Source organism: Moschus berezovskii, chromosome 2, assembly GCF_049115385.1.
Source record: "Moschus berezovskii isolate FMDL1 chromosome 2, NW_MosBer_1.0, whole genome shotgun sequence".
In the NCBI taxonomy this organism is placed as follows: domain Eukaryota; kingdom Metazoa; phylum Chordata; class Mammalia; order Artiodactyla; family Moschidae; genus Moschus; species Moschus berezovskii.
In genome coordinates, this window is record NC_142461.1 from 72,548,504 (window position 1) to 72,565,695 (window position 17,192).

General features: G+C 41.9%; 1 protein-coding gene across 7 annotated transcripts in view; it reads right to left on the reverse strand.

Moving 5' to 3' along the window:
* Positions 1 to 17,192, reverse strand: part of NCKAP5 (NCK associated protein 5) — a 1,221,671-nt gene that overhangs the window by 74,344 nt on the left and 1,130,135 nt on the right. For all 7 annotated transcript variants that reach the window (XM_088828978.1, XM_088828971.1, XM_088828976.1 and 4 more), the window contains 2 exons: positions 5,633 to 5,947; positions 2,174 to 2,310 (listed from right to left, as the gene is read on the reverse strand). In XM_088828978.1, the coding sequence (XP_088685104.1) occupies positions 2,174 to 2,310; positions 5,633 to 5,947 (452 nt within the window). The remainder of the gene's footprint in view (positions 1 to 2,173; positions 2,311 to 5,632; positions 5,948 to 17,192) is intronic.

Here is a 17,192-nt window from a genome sequence, read left to right on the forward strand (position 1 = left end):
GTTTGGGAGGGTGCCATTTGGTCAGAAATGATAAAAACATATTTTAGGATGTAAGCTCCTTTATCAAGGGTTATGAATCCAAGCAATTACTCATTTCCCTTATTCCTTCATTCATTTAATCATCCACCCATTCCAAAGATTCTGTGCTATTCATCTCAGTACCTACTCTAGGTTAAGTGGTGTCCTAGGTTCTGGGGGTACAGAGCTCAATCCAGTAGATATCGGTGGTCTAGCAAGGATGACACTTATGAAGGATGACAGGTCTACAGCAATGGCTCCAAGGGAGGCCTGTGTCTAGAGTTCCGGCAGGAAGCTGGGTATGATGAAAAGCATTTTCATCCCTCTATTCAAGAGACATGAATGGAACCAACCACTGTACTTGGAACTAGAAATATAGAGCTCACCCACACTTCACACTTTCCCTCCCTAGAAGCAGAGTTATGAGTTCCAAGCCCCAGTGATGACTCTTATAAGACCATGCAGGATTTCCAATGGACTGAGCTGGTGAAGGATGATGAGGAAGGAACCCCAGAGAGGAGTGTGTGTGTTGGGGATATGAATATTCATAGAGGCTCCCTCCTGCCAGCACTGAATGACACCCCTCTTTTTTTTTTTTTTGCTTTTGTTTTCTTTCTTGGAACTGCTTGAACCCTTTGCCACTATCACTACCTGTTGTTTCTGACTGTTTCCCCTCCAAGTCTGAGTGTCTTTTAGAGTTTTATAAATTTTTTAGTTCCAGAAAGCAAGCACAGAGTCCTTGAAGCACTGTTTCTCAAAATGTGTTCTGAGGACCAGCAGCATCAGCATCACCTGGGAATTGATTAGAAGTGTTTGGATCTCACCCCATCTATACCAAACTGGACTCTGGGTGCATGAGGCAGGCAGCAAGATGTGAAGCCCTCCACGTGATTCTGATGTCTGCTCACATGTGGCAGCCACTGCTTTAGAGAAAGCTTAGAAAAGTCTAACATTCCTGTGTCTGACTAAAGCATGACAAAATACACTTGTTTACTCCTTTGCCTTTTAGACCCCTGTTCTGAGTGCTGGCCATGGAACTCAGAGGGCTGAGCTCTAATCCTAGTGCCACAGTAACTTTCCCTTGGACCCTGACCACGGTCCAGCATCTCTGGAGCTGGTGTCCTCTGTTCTACATTGAGGCTATGGGCCCAGGGGATCACTTCCCCTACTTGTCCAGGTTCCCATTTCCATACTGAGGTGTTAAAGGCTGAAAGAAGGCTCCACCACACTGGCTATGTGGGATCTCTGATGTGGGCTAGTCTGATATTTGCTCATCATGGTGGGGTAGAAACCCTAGTAGAAATAGTAACGGGGCCTCCTAGTGCCAGGAGTGGGAGAGCCGCGGTGGCAGAAGCAGGAAGGGTCAAGGAAGGGCCAGGAAGCTCTGGCGATTGACTCTTCTGTCCTTCCACCCACTCTTCTCACTGTGTGCAGGCACCACCAAAGACCCCAAAGTGGGCCAGCCCAAGGACAAGGTAAGAAATTGTGTACAGGCTGAATATGACCCAGGTAATGAGTTGGAAGAGGTAACCCTCCTCAGGAGGGTGCTGAGGAGGAAATACCATGTAGCTCCTGGAGAAGACCCGAGAGTCTCTGAGCCCTGAGCTCCTCCCCAGGTCCAATCACATGCCAGGAGGCCTGTTTGTGTGCCATCTCAGAGAGGATGAAGGATGAAGGACTGCGAAAATGACAGGGATTGAAGAAACACATGTCTCACTGACCCCAGCAAGTCATTTGACCACTCCAGGCCTCAGTTTCTTAATTCCTAAAGGGAATATAATCACGCCTGCTATACCTGTCTCATAGGTGCAAGGTAAAGTTAATGTAACTGATAAGATAATAAAAAAATAATCATGAATTCTAAGTGGTGCTGTTACGGTTTGGGAGAGTGAATGACCGTCCCACAACGTCTCATCAGGGCAGAGGATCCTTACCTCGAGAGTCCGGGTGCAGATGGGCAGAAGCAATTGAGTTACAAAACACAGTGTTATCTAATGATTCAGGAAAAAAGGAGAGCCGTGGGCCTTGGTCATTCTTCACTGAACCACAGCAAATTTGATTTAACATTAACTCTACCACAGAAGTGGTTAAGAAGGTCATTTTTCACACTCAGGCCCAGCAGACAAAGGGTGCCCTCCTGGCGATCTGTCCTTACCTGGGTCTCTGCAGCAGCGCCATCACCCTCCCAGCCTGGAAGTGGCTTGCTCGCCATTGTATTTTCGACATATTCGAATGATGAACAATTTTGAGACCTTGGCTCGGCTTCACTCTGCATTTGGGAATTGATTTTTCCTAAATGAGGAAATGTATATGAAATCACAATCGGCTTTCTTCAACTCTTTACAAGTTTAGGGAGGAGGGGAGGGCATACAGAAATAATAAAAAAGGTCCAAATATGGCAAAAGCTTGGTTTGCCAACATTCTGTCCCCTGCAAGTCTTGCTAACAGAAACGTCTGCATAATTGTATGCATCGTTAGAGGATGTTCAGTCTTGGAGACCCAAAGGCAAACTGCCCTTGGACCACTTTTAAACAAGATGTTGATAGACTTTCCATGTTAGAAAGCATTTAGTGGGCAAACTGCTTGGGAAACACTGATCATTCTTCAGGTAGTGTTATATTAATACATCAAATAACAAATAGATTTCTTCTTTTAGGAAAAAAAAATGATTTTTTTTTAAATTGGAGGATAATTGCTTCATATATTGTGGTGGTTTCTGCCATACATCAACATGAATCAGCCACAGGCATACATATGTCCCCTCCTTCCTGAATCCCTCTCCCATCTCCTGCCTCATCCCATCCCTTTAGGTTGTCACAGAGCACTGGGTTGAGCCCCCTGTGTCACACAGCAAAGTCCCACTTGTTATCTGTTTTACATATGGTAATATATGTTTCCATACTGTTCTCTCAATTCGTCCTACGCTCTCCTTCCTCCATTGTGTCCACAAGCCTGTTCTCTATGTGTGCATCTCCACTGCTGTCCTGCAAATGGGTTCATTGGTACCAACTCTCTAGATTCCATATGCATGTGTTAACAGACAACGAACAAACGGGTTTCATTTTTGGAGAACTTCTCAGAGTCTTCATTGTGCTGATGGGGACAGTCATGATTTCCAAAGGGAGGATTTGAATTTGCAGCTTTTCCCAAACATTGTTGATTAGGTAGCCCTGATTTTCCTAGCAACCTGATGAAGATCATTTTGAAATAGGTGGTTTGGGAAATTGCTCCGAGGCCCTTAAAGATCTCGCTGGGCAGTCCTGTGCAAACTCACATGTGTATACGCCTCCAGAGCTTTTGTAACACTTCAGATTCTGATCCTGATTCTGTGGTCTGGAGTGGGGTCTGAGAACAGGCATTTCTGATAAGCTCCCAGGGGCTACCCCTGGCCCAGGGATTAGATTTTGAGTAGCCAGGGTGCAGTTAGCAGAGAACGATTAAAGTTCCTCCATAACCCATAACAGCGGATTAACCTGCACAGTGTAGTTCTTCCTCATGTTGGAATGGAGAATTGCTGTTATTATTGCTCCAGCCTCAATGATTATCAATAGGACACGCTGTGAGAGCCTCTCAGTAGCACTGTGCTTGTGAGCAGAAGCAAAGCAATTGTATTTTCATCAGCAATGGGAGATCTGTACACTTACTTCCATTTTTGATATGGGATAAGAAAATAACCAATTCCAATGCCGATTTTAACCAGAAGTGACTGCATGAAACTACCTTCCTTTTGTTCCATCTAGTTTTCTGTTCCTTAATTTTTAAGATGAGTAATCAGTGGTCACAGAAGAGAGAGAAGTCTTGGAAAGCAGGCCTTGCCTCTGACGCATGGTGACAACATCCTAAGATGGGCAGGAAGTTTCAGGATGGACAGCACAAAAATGTCCTGTGTCGTGTTGACCGACCATATGCCACCTTTTTTTTTTTTTTTTTTACAATTCTTCATGATGATTTAATTAAGACACAAACCTTAGAAAACTGGAGCACTGAATATTAGCAGCAAGATCAGAACAATCTCCTTCCTATTCTCTTCCTATGAAGCAATTCAAGGCTTGCGGTTTCTATTCAATTTGTTATAATGACAGTGTTTAATCATGGAGTCTGCTCGGCAGCCAGTTGCTGAATTGAGGTCACACATGTGGCTAGTCAGGCATGGAGCACATAATCTATAACTACGATTTCGCTCCTGAATCTCTGGAGGCTGTGTCATTAATTAACAATGCATTTACTTCAAAAATAATATGCATTCCGGCCTTTTAAAATGTAGCCTTGGCTTGAGATGAGTAGAAGTTTGTGATGAAACACTCACAGCATTTAGTATTACTGTGTGGAGGAAGAACTCAGCTACGGAAATACCCAATCACACTGATTCAAAGATGTCTAATGAAAAGTCTTCATTTCTAATTTCTCAGAAGCCCTTGGTATAATCTCTACTTGTGGTTGCTTTTTCATCATCAAATCATAAATGAAAGCTTTCAGAATTCTAGCTCATATGCTTATGCACATCATAAATGCAACATGGGCCATACAAGTTACAAGTTATTTAGTGTCATCCTGAACTGTAATAAATATTTTTAATCTTGAGTGAACAGTGAAAAAACTTTGACCCTTAGCCTGGTCCTGTCTTTAATCATGAAAGCCTGTTTCAAATGACTGTAGCGAAGGATAGTTCTTCTCAGGAGGAAGGCTCCCTCCATTCCACTGTCATTAATGCACAATCTACTGCTAATATATCAAACTACATTTTTTATAGTTCAACATATAAATACATTTGAACAGGATAGGAATATGTCAGAAGACGTATGTTTCTGGTTAGAGGGCAAACAACATTTCAGCTAAATTTATGTCTTGGGCCCAGATTGGTCTATACTCAGAGTTAAGATTTAAAAGATAAAATCTGAAGTGTACGTCTTATAGGTTTTTCTGTACCAATTTATATACCCATAGACCTGTGCTTACCAGCTGGCTTCCTTTATGTGTGCACGTGCATGTTAAGTCGCTTCAGTTTGTGTCTCTTTGCGACCCCATGGACCGCAGCCCCCCCAGGCTCCTCTGTCCATGTGGTTCTCCAGGCAAGAATACTGGAGTGGGTTGCCATGCCCTCCTCCAGGGGATCTTCCCAACCCAGGGATCAAACCTATGTCTCCCACATTGGCAGGTGGATTATTTGCCACTAGGGCAACCTAGGCTCCTTAAATAATACTAAGAGTTGATGATGTTCAGTACTTACTTTTGTAACTTTTGGGGGCTCAGACAGTAAAGAGTCTGCCTGCAGTGTGGGAGATCTGGGTTCAATCCCTGTGTTGGGAAGATCCCCTGGAGAAGGCAATGGCAACCCTGTATTCTTGCCTGGAGAATCCCATGGATGGAAGCGCTTGGCAGGCTACATTCCATGGATGGGGTCGCAAAAAGTCGGTCACGAATGAGTGCCCTCACTTCACTTTATAACTTTTTGGTTGAGGACATAAAGGGATTTCATGTATATACACTTCTACTGGGTAGAGGTCATTGACTGACCTGGTGGGAACCTTTTTTGCTGCCTGTTTTCCATTTTTGTCAGCAAGTACATGACTTTGATGAGAAAACAATCTCATCTGAAAGGTAAGGAGCACTGTACCTGAGGAGGCTGGTTTGGGGAGGAGACTTTGAAGAGGTCGCATCCCTCTGGCAGTCATGATGGGGTCGGATGTGGAGTGAACAATGGTGTTGTCTGCAGAGCCCTGGCTATCTGCAGAGGAAGGCACTTCTCTTTCAAGTGTCTGGGCTCTCATGGAAGAAGCTGCACAAAGGGCTGGTTGGAGAGACAGGATGGGGTCAGTGTCCTCAGGGGAGTCTGCTTGGCGTATGTACCGTCCCACTGCGCGAGTTCCTGAGTCTGGGAGTGGGAAGGTTCCAATCCCACTGTCCAGGGTCCTCATCTGGCAGTTTGTTTCTAGACAGAGTAACACAGTGAGGGTTACAGACAGCTCACATAAAAGGAGAAAAGGATCATGAGCGTTTGGATCTGGTCTGCAGGAAAGGGGATATCTAGAAGGAAGAAGTACTATTAAGGGTGTAGCAAATTTCTAATGAGTGGCATGAAACAGACATTTATTTGAACACAGAAATATTCTCATAACATAATACGAAGTTAGAAGACTGGCCATCATTGGCAGCAAGAGTCATGTGTATACACAATGTGCACTGTTCTCTAGAGTTGTAAGAGAAAAAGAACAATCATTAGAGGCCAAAAATTATTTTTTTCCTCACTCTTGTTTCAATTGAGAACCATATGACTTCAATCAATTGGGTGACATTTATTAACTGAAATAAGAGTAATGGGTACACATAACAAACTGCAGTGATGTCCTAACAAAGGAGAGTGTGCATCTTTTACCACGAATTAGCATCCACCCAGTAGTACACTAAGTCTCTGGCTTCTCAGTTTGACTGTGAGGACAAGTAATTCACATACTACAAGGGCATTCCCCCAAAATACATCACCTATCATGTGGGCTTCCTTTGACTCCACGGCCATCTAAGGTCTTACTGAGAAGATTACAGGGCCACCTTCTGTCTTTCCATCTACCTTTCTCAATGGCAAAACTCATCAGTGCCCTTTGGAGTTCTTCTTTCCAGGGATCCCACTATTCGCCAAAACAAACCAAGCTGATTTCACTATATATGTAACATATTCTGCTAGTTACATCTCAACTTCAAAACGTTTTTTATCCAAGAAAAAATATAATATCTGAAAAAAATTATTACATAGCTAATTCCTGAAATGAGGTGTAGTTTATCTAAGCTAATGAGATAGCTTCCAAGATTTGCCTGTGGTCCAAAACCCTCCTGTTCACATTACAATCTTAGAATGAAACATTCTTAGTATAATTTATATTACCATCTTAGTCTAGGACTGGGGAATGGGCACATCTTAGCACTGTGTTAAGCATGGTGGGGAATGTAATAGAATACGTCATGATCTTTGTACCAAGAGGCTCAACAACTAACATTTCACTGGTGCTTGGAGTCTGGTCTCTGCTAATTGTGTGAACTTGCCACAGAAGATCCTTAACCCCTCAAGGTCTCAAGTTCCTTATGAGTTTTTGTGAGAATAAAAATACGTTCATTGTGGAATTTCTTAAATTTAGCACACCATCAATAGCGGAGTGAAGGAAATAATGAATGATGACATAGATAATATGCTAGGGATATTTATTAGATTTCAGTAGATATATGATAAGTATATAGTTTATCTTTGAGGATTTTTCTTACAAATCTCACTGAATGTACAGCAATTAGTATATGAAGAGCAGATCTGCCTATTCCCCCACTCTCCCTCTCGAAACCTCTTTGCTCTGAGTAATAGAATTCTGGAATTTTCCAGATACCAAGGTGAAAAGATAGGGGGTGGAGATGGGTACAGAGCTGACTTTTATAGGTTCTATTAAGTTTGGAGCTTGGTTTTAGAAGCTCTTAGGAAGATGGAGCGGAGAAGGCAATGGCAAGCCACTCCAGTACTATTGCCTAGAAAATCCCATGGATGGAGGAGCCTGGTAGGCTGCAGTCCGTGGGGTCGCTAAGTGTCGGACACGACTGAGCGACTTCACTTTCACTTTTCACTTTCCACTTTCACACATTGGAGAAGGGAATGGCAATCCACTCCAGTGTTCTTGCCTGGAGAATCCCAGGGACGGGGGAGCCTGGTGGGCTTCCGTCTATGGGGTCACACAGAGTCGGACACGACTGAAGTGACTTAGCAGCAGCAGCAGGAAGATGGAGTCCCCATCAAAAGAGAGGATCCAGTCTCCAAAGTGAAAGTTAGCAGGAAGGTGCAGACCAGCATGGTGCCATTTAGCCATCTCACACGCCATCTGATCTCAAGAGATTCATCATGGACTTCAGGAGCCCTGAATCACACAGCTATAGTCTGAGATCTTTCCCAGAACCACGAGGGCTAAGTTTTAGGTCCATTCATTTCAGGGCCTCCAACCGATCAGTTTTCTTCTCACTCAGCTTCCCAGATTATTCATTATCTTCTCTGCTCATTTTCTCCTCGATTAAGCAAACTCAATTGTTACAAAAGAGACTTTTAGAAAAATACTCAGCTGTTTGCAAATGCACAGCCAGAAAAGAAAGATCTTCTTATTCAAAATTTGGTGTCCTTTCTTCATGCTAACCTAGATATATGGCACTCCTCATGTTTAGCATGTCCATATGTTGTACTTGGAACAACTTTAACTATCTAAATTATTTCAATCTCACACAGAAGTAAGTGGATCATTCTTTAGGGATGGGGATCAAAGATTCATGGAATGTTACAGCTTTGATGTGTCAGTCCCTGGGTGCCCCAGGCTGCCTGCCATAATAATTTCCTCCCAGCATCTTCAGGATGCTTCAGTTCTGGATTTAACAATTAACAGTTCTAGAGTTCTGTTCACTCGATGGCTCAGTCAACAGTCACTGAGGCAGCTTTGTGAGCTGAAAGCACACAGAATGGCCCCTACTTCTGGTCAGAGAGCCCAGCTTGTCCTCTGGAACTGGTGCTGGCCCTGAATACCAGCTGGCTCCTATGCTTCTCATCCTGAAAATGGAGTCAGTGGTTGGCATTTCTGAGAACCACAGTGACTCAGTCTCTCTTCCTGCACCCTCTCGGATCGCATATGGAGTCTTCCATGCCAGGGTGGTTTTTTTTTTAATCTTACCTCTCTGGGCTTGGTGATAGGCATTGCCTCCAAAGGCAATATTTTTGTGGCTTGGTTGAAGAATTCTGTAGGCATTATATGGGTTAATATAGTCCCCTGAAATGCAAACTCAAAAAGCAAAGTAGGATTCTTGGCAACCTTTCTAGTGATTTTCTGGGGAAAGGCCCCAGACATCAAAGCCTGTTGATGTTGCCTGGCCTGGAACACCAGGCAAGGAATAGGACAGGGAGAAATCTGGGGTAGGAAGGATGATAAAGGAAGGCTAAGTCTCGTGCCCTTCTGAGGACACCCAACATTTTTTCACATCTGTCCCTTTAAATTATTCCTCTTTCCCTTCTCTCCCTCCACAACACTGCCCTGGTTAGAATCTATAAAACAGAACTTCTGGTATTCCTGAGTTTTCTCATTCTCTCAGAACTGTGTGCATTGACATTAACCTCAGAAATCATCTGCTATTAAAGCCATCTTTTTATTTCTAAAAATTACAGATGCCAAATGTAGTGAATTTGAAGGACTAAACTGTAAGTACCTATGAAATGAGGTATGGACAGTCAGGAACTCAGACACCATATGCCAAGTTCCCCCTCAAGCAAAATTTCTCCAGAATGCAAAAACCTTTGGAAATAGAGTTCATACTGAAAATGCTGACACCTTCTTTATGTAGTTTCTTTAAGGCACTATAAGTTTCTCACAGTTCATAAAAAAATATTGTAACCTGAAAAAGTGTTAGATATTGTACTTTTTAAGTCAGTTTTTTTTCCACCTCAGGGAATTATAAGAATTCACAAAATAATTGAATAAGATAAGAATAAAGATCATGACATCTGGTCCCATCACTACATGGCAAATAGATGGGGAAACAGTAGAAACAGTGACAGACTTTATTTTCTTGGGCTCCAAAAGTCACTGCAGACGGTGGCTGCAGCCATGAAATTAAAAGACCCTTGATCCTTGGAAGAAAAGTTATGAACAACCTAGACAGCATATTAAAAAGCAGAGACATTTCTTTGCCAACAAAGGTCCATCTAGTCAAAGTGAAGTCGCTCAGTTGTGTCCGACTCTTTGCGACCCTGTGGACTGTAGCCTACTAGGCTCCTGCATCCACGGGATTCTCCAGGCAAGAATACTGGAGTGGGTTACCATTTCCTTCTCCAGGGAATCTTTCCGACCCAGGGATCGAAGCCAGGTCTCCCGCATTGCAGGCAGACGCTTTAACCTCTGAGCCACCAGGGAAGCCCCATCTAGTCAAAGCTATGGCTTTTCCAGTAGTCATGTATGGATGTGAGAGTTGGTCTATAAAGAAAGCTGAGCGCCAAAGTATTGATGTTTTGAACTGTGGTGTTGGAGAAGACTCTTGAGAGTTCCTTGTTCAGAAGGAAATCCAACCATTCCATCCTAAAGGAAATCAGCCCTGAATATTCATTGGAAGGACTGATGCTGAAGCTGAAACTCCAAATCTTTGGCCACCTGATGTGAAAAACTGACTCATCTGAAAAGGTCCTGATGCTGGGAAAGATTGAAGGCAGGAGGAGAAGGGGATGACAGAGGATGAGATGGCTGACGACAGAGGATGAGATGGCTGGATGGCATCACCGACTTGATCGCCACGAGTCTGAGTAAGCTCCAGGAGTTGGTGATGGACAGGGAGGCCTGGTGTGCTGCAGTCCATGGGGTTGCAAAGAGTCAGACATGACTGAGAGACTGAACTGAACTGAATTGAAGAATAAAGTTCAAAGGCACACACTGGCTTTGCATCCACAATGAGTTGATTCAGTCTTGACCTCAACAAGTCTAAGTTCACATTTGTGTCTATGAAAATAGCTGCCAAAAGGGCCTTGCCAGTGAGTTTAAGGATTGGGTCACTAGGTGGATCAGCAGGTTTCATTCTCTCAAGGTCATCAATGACTTCTCTGTCCCTGGTAACTTGTCATCCCATTTGTTTTCTATCTCCCAAGGTAAGTTTTCTCAATTATCACCACCAACAAGCCCCAGATGTTTCATGAGATGACCTACAGCAGCGCTTCCCAGTTCTTTTAAAGTCCTGGCACACACAAGAATTACATGACTCACCAAGGAACATACCACCTGCTCCCGGACCCCTGGCCACCTGAGACCTGAGGGCTCAACATCTCAGTACACCTGGGGTCCATTCATGGCACATCAGCATGGTAGGGAATCTTTTCCTTACTATGGACTTGGGACCTTCTCTTACGAACAGATTTGCAGTCTGTTAGCAGCTGATAGAAGGATCTCTAGGCCCTTCTTTTTTGGAAAGAATGTTGAGAGTACTTGGGTTAGGCATACTGTATGCCTCAGAACATCAGTAAAGAAGGATTTATTGTTCCTGAGAGAGGGGATGAGTGGGCTAGGGGTGAGCAACCAAGAAGGGTGACATTCTGTGTGCGATGGTGGTGAGAAGACATTTTGGAGAAACATTTCAACCAGGGGCTTTTCAACTGTTAACTTAGGATGTGCAATGAAAAATCTCCACTCAGCTCATCAGTGAGCATAAGTCCTCTGCTCCTGAATTAGGTGCCCCAGCAGGTGGCTTTAATTTCCTCATTTGAAAATTAGATTATATAACCTCCATCACAGAGGTGCTCTGAGGACTAGAAACACAGCACATAATAAACAATAGCACAATGCCTGGAACAGGTACATAGCTATCATTCAGAAAATGGCAGCAATTCTCAAAATAAGTGTTATTAGACTACTAGCATCCTGGGGGCAGACTGGGTTTTACCCATCTCCTCAGAATTCACAGGAAGCCCATTCCTGACTCTACCTATGTTCCACTGAAAGCAATTATATGCTGATAGAGATGATGAGATTTATAGGCTGAGAGAGTGTCTGGTTTATTCTCCATCACCCATGCTCAGCACAGTGCCTGACACACAGTCAGCTCACATGGAGTGCAAGAAACAATAGGTGGATGAAAAACAGCTCTCATCTTTACAAAAATTCTTCCTGAGATTAAGTTGAATATGAACTTTTCCTTTTGAAACCCCAAACTGCTGCTTTCTGTTCTCACTTCAGCAACCAGAGAAAACAGCTGACTTCATTTTTCTGTGTAGCTATATTTCTCTTACAGCCAGACTTCATTAATTCAGATAGCCAGGGGGATAAGATCATTCAGAATAACTGAATATTTTAAAGACAGATTTCTTAATACTTCCAAGCCCTCAGAGCAAAGGTCAGTGACCAAGATGAAGGATAGCACAGGCAATGAGGCTTCAGCATCCACCTCAGTCCCTCTACTGCCTCAGAGCATCACTGGGCTGGAGGTCCCAGGTCTGGCATCATTCCTCTAGGCCTCATCCTCAGGAATGCAGATGCCAAGCTGAGTGTCAGCATTGCCTTTAATATCAGCACCCAGAGTTGTGCAAGAACCAAGTTCTCACAAAGGCAAGTTCCTGGGAACCACTTGTAGTGAACAGTTGCAATTATTCAGTAACTTCTTATATTCTTTACACAAAACAGTGAGGATTTTCTCCTTTGAAACAATTTGTTCTTATAATTGGCTTCTTCTTGACTCTTTCAAACTTGTTTTACACTGTTCCCTTACATTGTAACATTATTTTCAAAAATAGCTGCAAAGGGAAAATCTTATTTCCAGCACTGCTTCAGATAATATAAATTTTCAAGTTGGTAGAATCTGCATTAGCACTGATTTGGAGTGTTTGGGAAGGGCCACAAAATCATTTTATCCTCAGCCTTCTCTTCTCCAGATAAAGTATCTCAACTTTTTTTTTTCTTCACAGATCCTATCTCACAAATCTTTAATTGCTTTAATATGTAAACCAAAACTCCTGGTATTATTAACATATCTGACCAAAGAGATTATTGTATAGGACAGACTTAAGCAAATATGCCTTGAGTTCCAAATTAGTCTAAATATTCAGAAGAATGAAGTGAAAAGAGAATAAGCTCCAGAGCTGGAAAGAGGAGGCTTGATGACTTTCCTGGCTACCTGCTGGCTGTATCAAAAAAGTGATTTTTTAAAAAACTATCCTGACCTCATATAATCATAGCTCATTGGTGATAAGCCTGGCACAGTCCATATTACAAAGTAGGTGCTCAGAAAGTTTCCAGAAGGGGTTGTCAGGGAGAGGTGAGGGCCTCTGCAGGTACATGATATATGTACTGTCACGGAATTGAAGACTAATCAAACCTTTTCCTGTGTGGTCAGAGTTCTACTGCAGCACCTGAGTACATTTTACTGAACAGCTACCCTGGTTATTTCCTAAGCAAGTGCCATGTGACAACCATTTCCTTGGGGATTAGTTGATCACATTGTCATGAACAATTACAAACATGGAAAGTACTTGGAGTTGGTTGCAACCTGCCTTGATTATAGAAAAGATGGAGCTCATTCTCTCAAGAAATCTATTTTGGAGTTGACACCAGAAAGGTTTTTTAAAAAGCCTAGACAAATGAGGTTTACTGATTTTCCTTTGCTCACAGACTTATTACATTCTCAGGGAACACTCCCAAATTAGCAAGCTGTGATTTTCAGTCTATCCTAAAATGTTATATACTTGCTTCGGTGCAATGATCTATTCTCTCTTATATATTCAAGCAAACTACTTCATTCAGTATCACTGTTTTTCTCCCTTCCATACTCATAAATCCTCAGAAAACGGAAAACTTTAAAACCCAAACTCATTTTTACTCTGAGAACTTCGATCATCTCTACAAACTTTCACCCAAACATGCAGTAAGGACCCAGTGTAATTTACCAGCCAGAAAGAGCAACTTATGGGTGTTTAACATTCATACCATATTATTAATTGGCATACGTTCCTATAAGGCAATTGTTCATGTAACTAAGTCTTTGCATAAGTTCTCTCCAAGTTCCTAAACATCTTAAGCTACACGTGGCACTGGAAATATAAACTTAAACTGCAGATGGGAGAACAGATCTCTTTATTTGCACATCCTTCTCTTCATCTGTATGGCTGAAATAAGTTAAAAAAAAAAAACACTAAGTCTGTTTCCAAAGTCATATCAATTAAATGGAGGTTATTCATTCTAAGTTTACTCTGTGGTTTTGTTAAAGTAGTCCAAAACGACTATACTGGCTATTTACTCACAAATGTTGGGTAACTTTTGACTGTGGCATTAAATGACCTTCTGGAAGAGTAAATTCAATTTGATGGTTTCAGAATGCGTGTGGAGACTTAGCTGCTAAGTTCAAATTGGATTTAAGCTTTCTGAGATTTTAAAAATATATAGGAGACTGCAAATTTGTTTTCCAACCTATGTGTTCTCTTTGATATAAAGGAAGACTGGAACTTTGGGGGTCTGGTGAACTAGTACATGGGCTTCCCTGGTGACTTAGCAGTAAAGAATCCACCTCCCAATGCAGGAGACATGGGTTTGATCCCTGGGTTGGGAAGATCCTTTGGAGAAGGAAATGGCAATCTACTCCAGTATTTTTGCCTGGAAAATCCTACGGACAGAAGAGCCTGACGGGCTACAGTCCATGGTGTCGTAAAGAGTCGGACACATCTTAGCGAGTAAACAACAAACACTGGTATACAGGGAAAGAAAATGAGAAAAAATGAAGGGAGCTAATGTGACACATATTTATAAAAAAACATTATAAAACTCTTTTGTCAAGGTGAAGAACAAGTTATTTAAATCAATGCAAAAGACCACAGGATGGGTTGGTATCCTGTGGACCTAATACTGTCAGTAGTAAGATCACATAAAATATTGCAGTGGGATGTGACTTAAGGACATAAATTGGAAAAGGTCAGGAATATGTTCCAAATGTCTGTGCTGACCATGAATTCACAGAAGCCCTTCTTGAATTTATGTAATTATCCATCTGACATAAACCCTGAGAAAAAATTCCTTAAGTGTGCTATATGTTCCTTTCTGTCATTGTCACTAAGACAACCTCTTCAAAGTTTTCTGGGACGGCCCTTGGTCGAATATTCTGAGATTTTTTTTTAATGCAACTTTCCAAATCCTTCTTGATTTTACAAATTTTAATAATTTTCTCTAGACTGTTATCCCTCTAGACTGAAAAATCTTGAGTTCTTCACATAACTCCTTCATGTCTTGCTATACTACTGTGCCTGTCTTGTAAAACAGTGGTCAGACTTGTACATGGTATTTACTGTGATCTTCTCTGGTGATTCAGATGGTAAAGAATCTGCCTGCAATGCAGGAGACCCAGGTTCGACTGCTGGGTTGGAATGATCCCTTGGAGAAAGCAAAGGCTACCCACTCGAGTATTCTTGCCTGGAGAATCCCATGGACAGAGGAGCCTGGCGGGCTACAGTCCATGGAGCTGCAAAGAGTCAGACATGACTGAGTGACTAACGCTTTCACTTTCATATGAGCAGGGTAACATGATCACTACAGTTTAAAAACCATCATTTGCTTGACTTGGTCAGGTAGTCTAGGAAGAGACCTGGATCCCAGATTCTTTTTTTTTTTTATTTCTAAAAAAGAATTTTATTAAAAAAGCACAAATGCAAAGAAATGAACAGAGGAAAATTTATGCGTCGAACCTGGACTGGTCACTTATGATAATATACATGTTACAATTCCATTCTCTCCAATCATTCCACCTTCACCCTCTCCCACAGAGTCCCAAAGACTGTTCTAAATGCCTATGTCTCTTTTGCAGTCTCTTATACAGGGTTTAGGTTACCATTTTTCTAAATTCCATATATATGCGTTAATATACGGTATTGATGTTCTTCTTTCTGGCTTACTTCACTCTGTATAATTGGCTCCAATTTCATCCACCTCATTAAAACTGATTCAAATGCATTCTTTTTGATGGCTGAGAAATACTCCATTGTGTATATGTACCAAAGCTTTCTTATCCATTCATCTGCAGATGGACATCTAGGTTGCTTCCATGCCCTGGCTATTATAAACAGTGCTGCAATGAACATTGGAGTACATGTGTCTCTTTCAATTCTGGTTTCCTCGGTGTGTATGCCCAGGAGTGCGATCGCTGGATCATATGGCAGTTCTATTTCCAGTTTTCTGAGGAATCTCCACACTGTTCTCCATAGTGGCTGTACTAGTTTGCATTCCTACCAACAGTGTAAGAGGGTTCCCTTCTCTCCACACCCTCTCCAGCACTTATTGCATGTAGACTTTTGGACAGCAGCCATTCTGACTGGTGTGAAATGGTATCTCATTGTGGTTTTGATTTGCATTTCTCTGATGATGAGGGATGTTGAGCATTTTTTCATGTGTTTATTAGCCATCTTTATGTCTTCTTTGGAGAAATGTCTGTTTAGTTCTTTGGATTAATCTCCAAATTATACAAGCAGCTCCTGCAGCTTAATTCCAGAAAACTAAGTGACCCAATCAAAAAATGGGCCAAAGAACTAAAGAACAAAGAACTGGATCCCAGATTCTTGCATCTTGTTTCAGAAGTCACCACTTCCAGATTAAAGTCCTTATTAATAAGGATACAACATAGATTACTCCCATCTCTGCACAGAGAGATGATTACCAGTCAACCACTTTCCTAATCATATATCAAGTATTGTCCTTCTCAGATACTTTTCTTATTGAAAAAAAATTTAATTTTATTAGCAAAACTTTCTAGAGTACCACCAAAATGTAGAACCACAATGGTTCCAGCCCTGATATGTGACCATCATTTTTTTTTAATTTAAGAAATGCTAATTTCTCTCTCTCTTTTGTTTCCTGTAATTCTTCCTCATTCTTTATCCATGACGTAATTGCTCTGTCGTCAGTTTTTTTCCTCTTTATCTAATAATAATTTAGCTATTGGTTTCTTTTAATCCATTCTGGGACTGGAGTTTATGAAAGGCATGCTGTGCTTTTGTGCTTATTCACTGAGTCTTGTCAGACTCTTTGCGACCCCACAGACTGCAGTCCACCAGACTTCTCTGTCCATGGGGATTCTCAAGGAAAGAAATACTGGAGTGGGTTGCCATGCCCTCCTTCAGGAGATCTTCCCAACCTAGGGATGAAACCCAGGTCTCCCACATTGCAGGTGGATTCTTTACCACCTGAGCCACCAGGGAATCCCTTAAAAGGCATAATAGAGTTCTAAACAAACAGTGTTTACTGGTTCTCCTTAGTTCAAAGAGGTATTGTATTCTCAGATCACATTGCCAAATTAGTAAATTACAATTTCCCCTTAGAGAAGATACAGCATATTTATCCTAAAAGGGTATCCTTGTATCTGTTTAACGATCTAACTTCTCTCTCAGCTTCACTCCATCTCTATCTGCTCTGCCAAAAGGAAGTGAAAAGTAGAACAATTATCTGGTGAATCTGATAGACACAGATGGCTATTATGGGTAAATCTGTCTTTCTAAATCTCTAAGACTCCATATCAGGTTTCCTGAATTATATGGACAACTGCCTCTATTTTCCGTTTTACCTGCCTGGATAACATCATCTCTGATAAGGCAAGTGAGGGAAGGGAGGAAAGAAAATAAATTGGAGGTAAGCTGCTGCAGGAAGAGTGTCAAAGCAACTTAA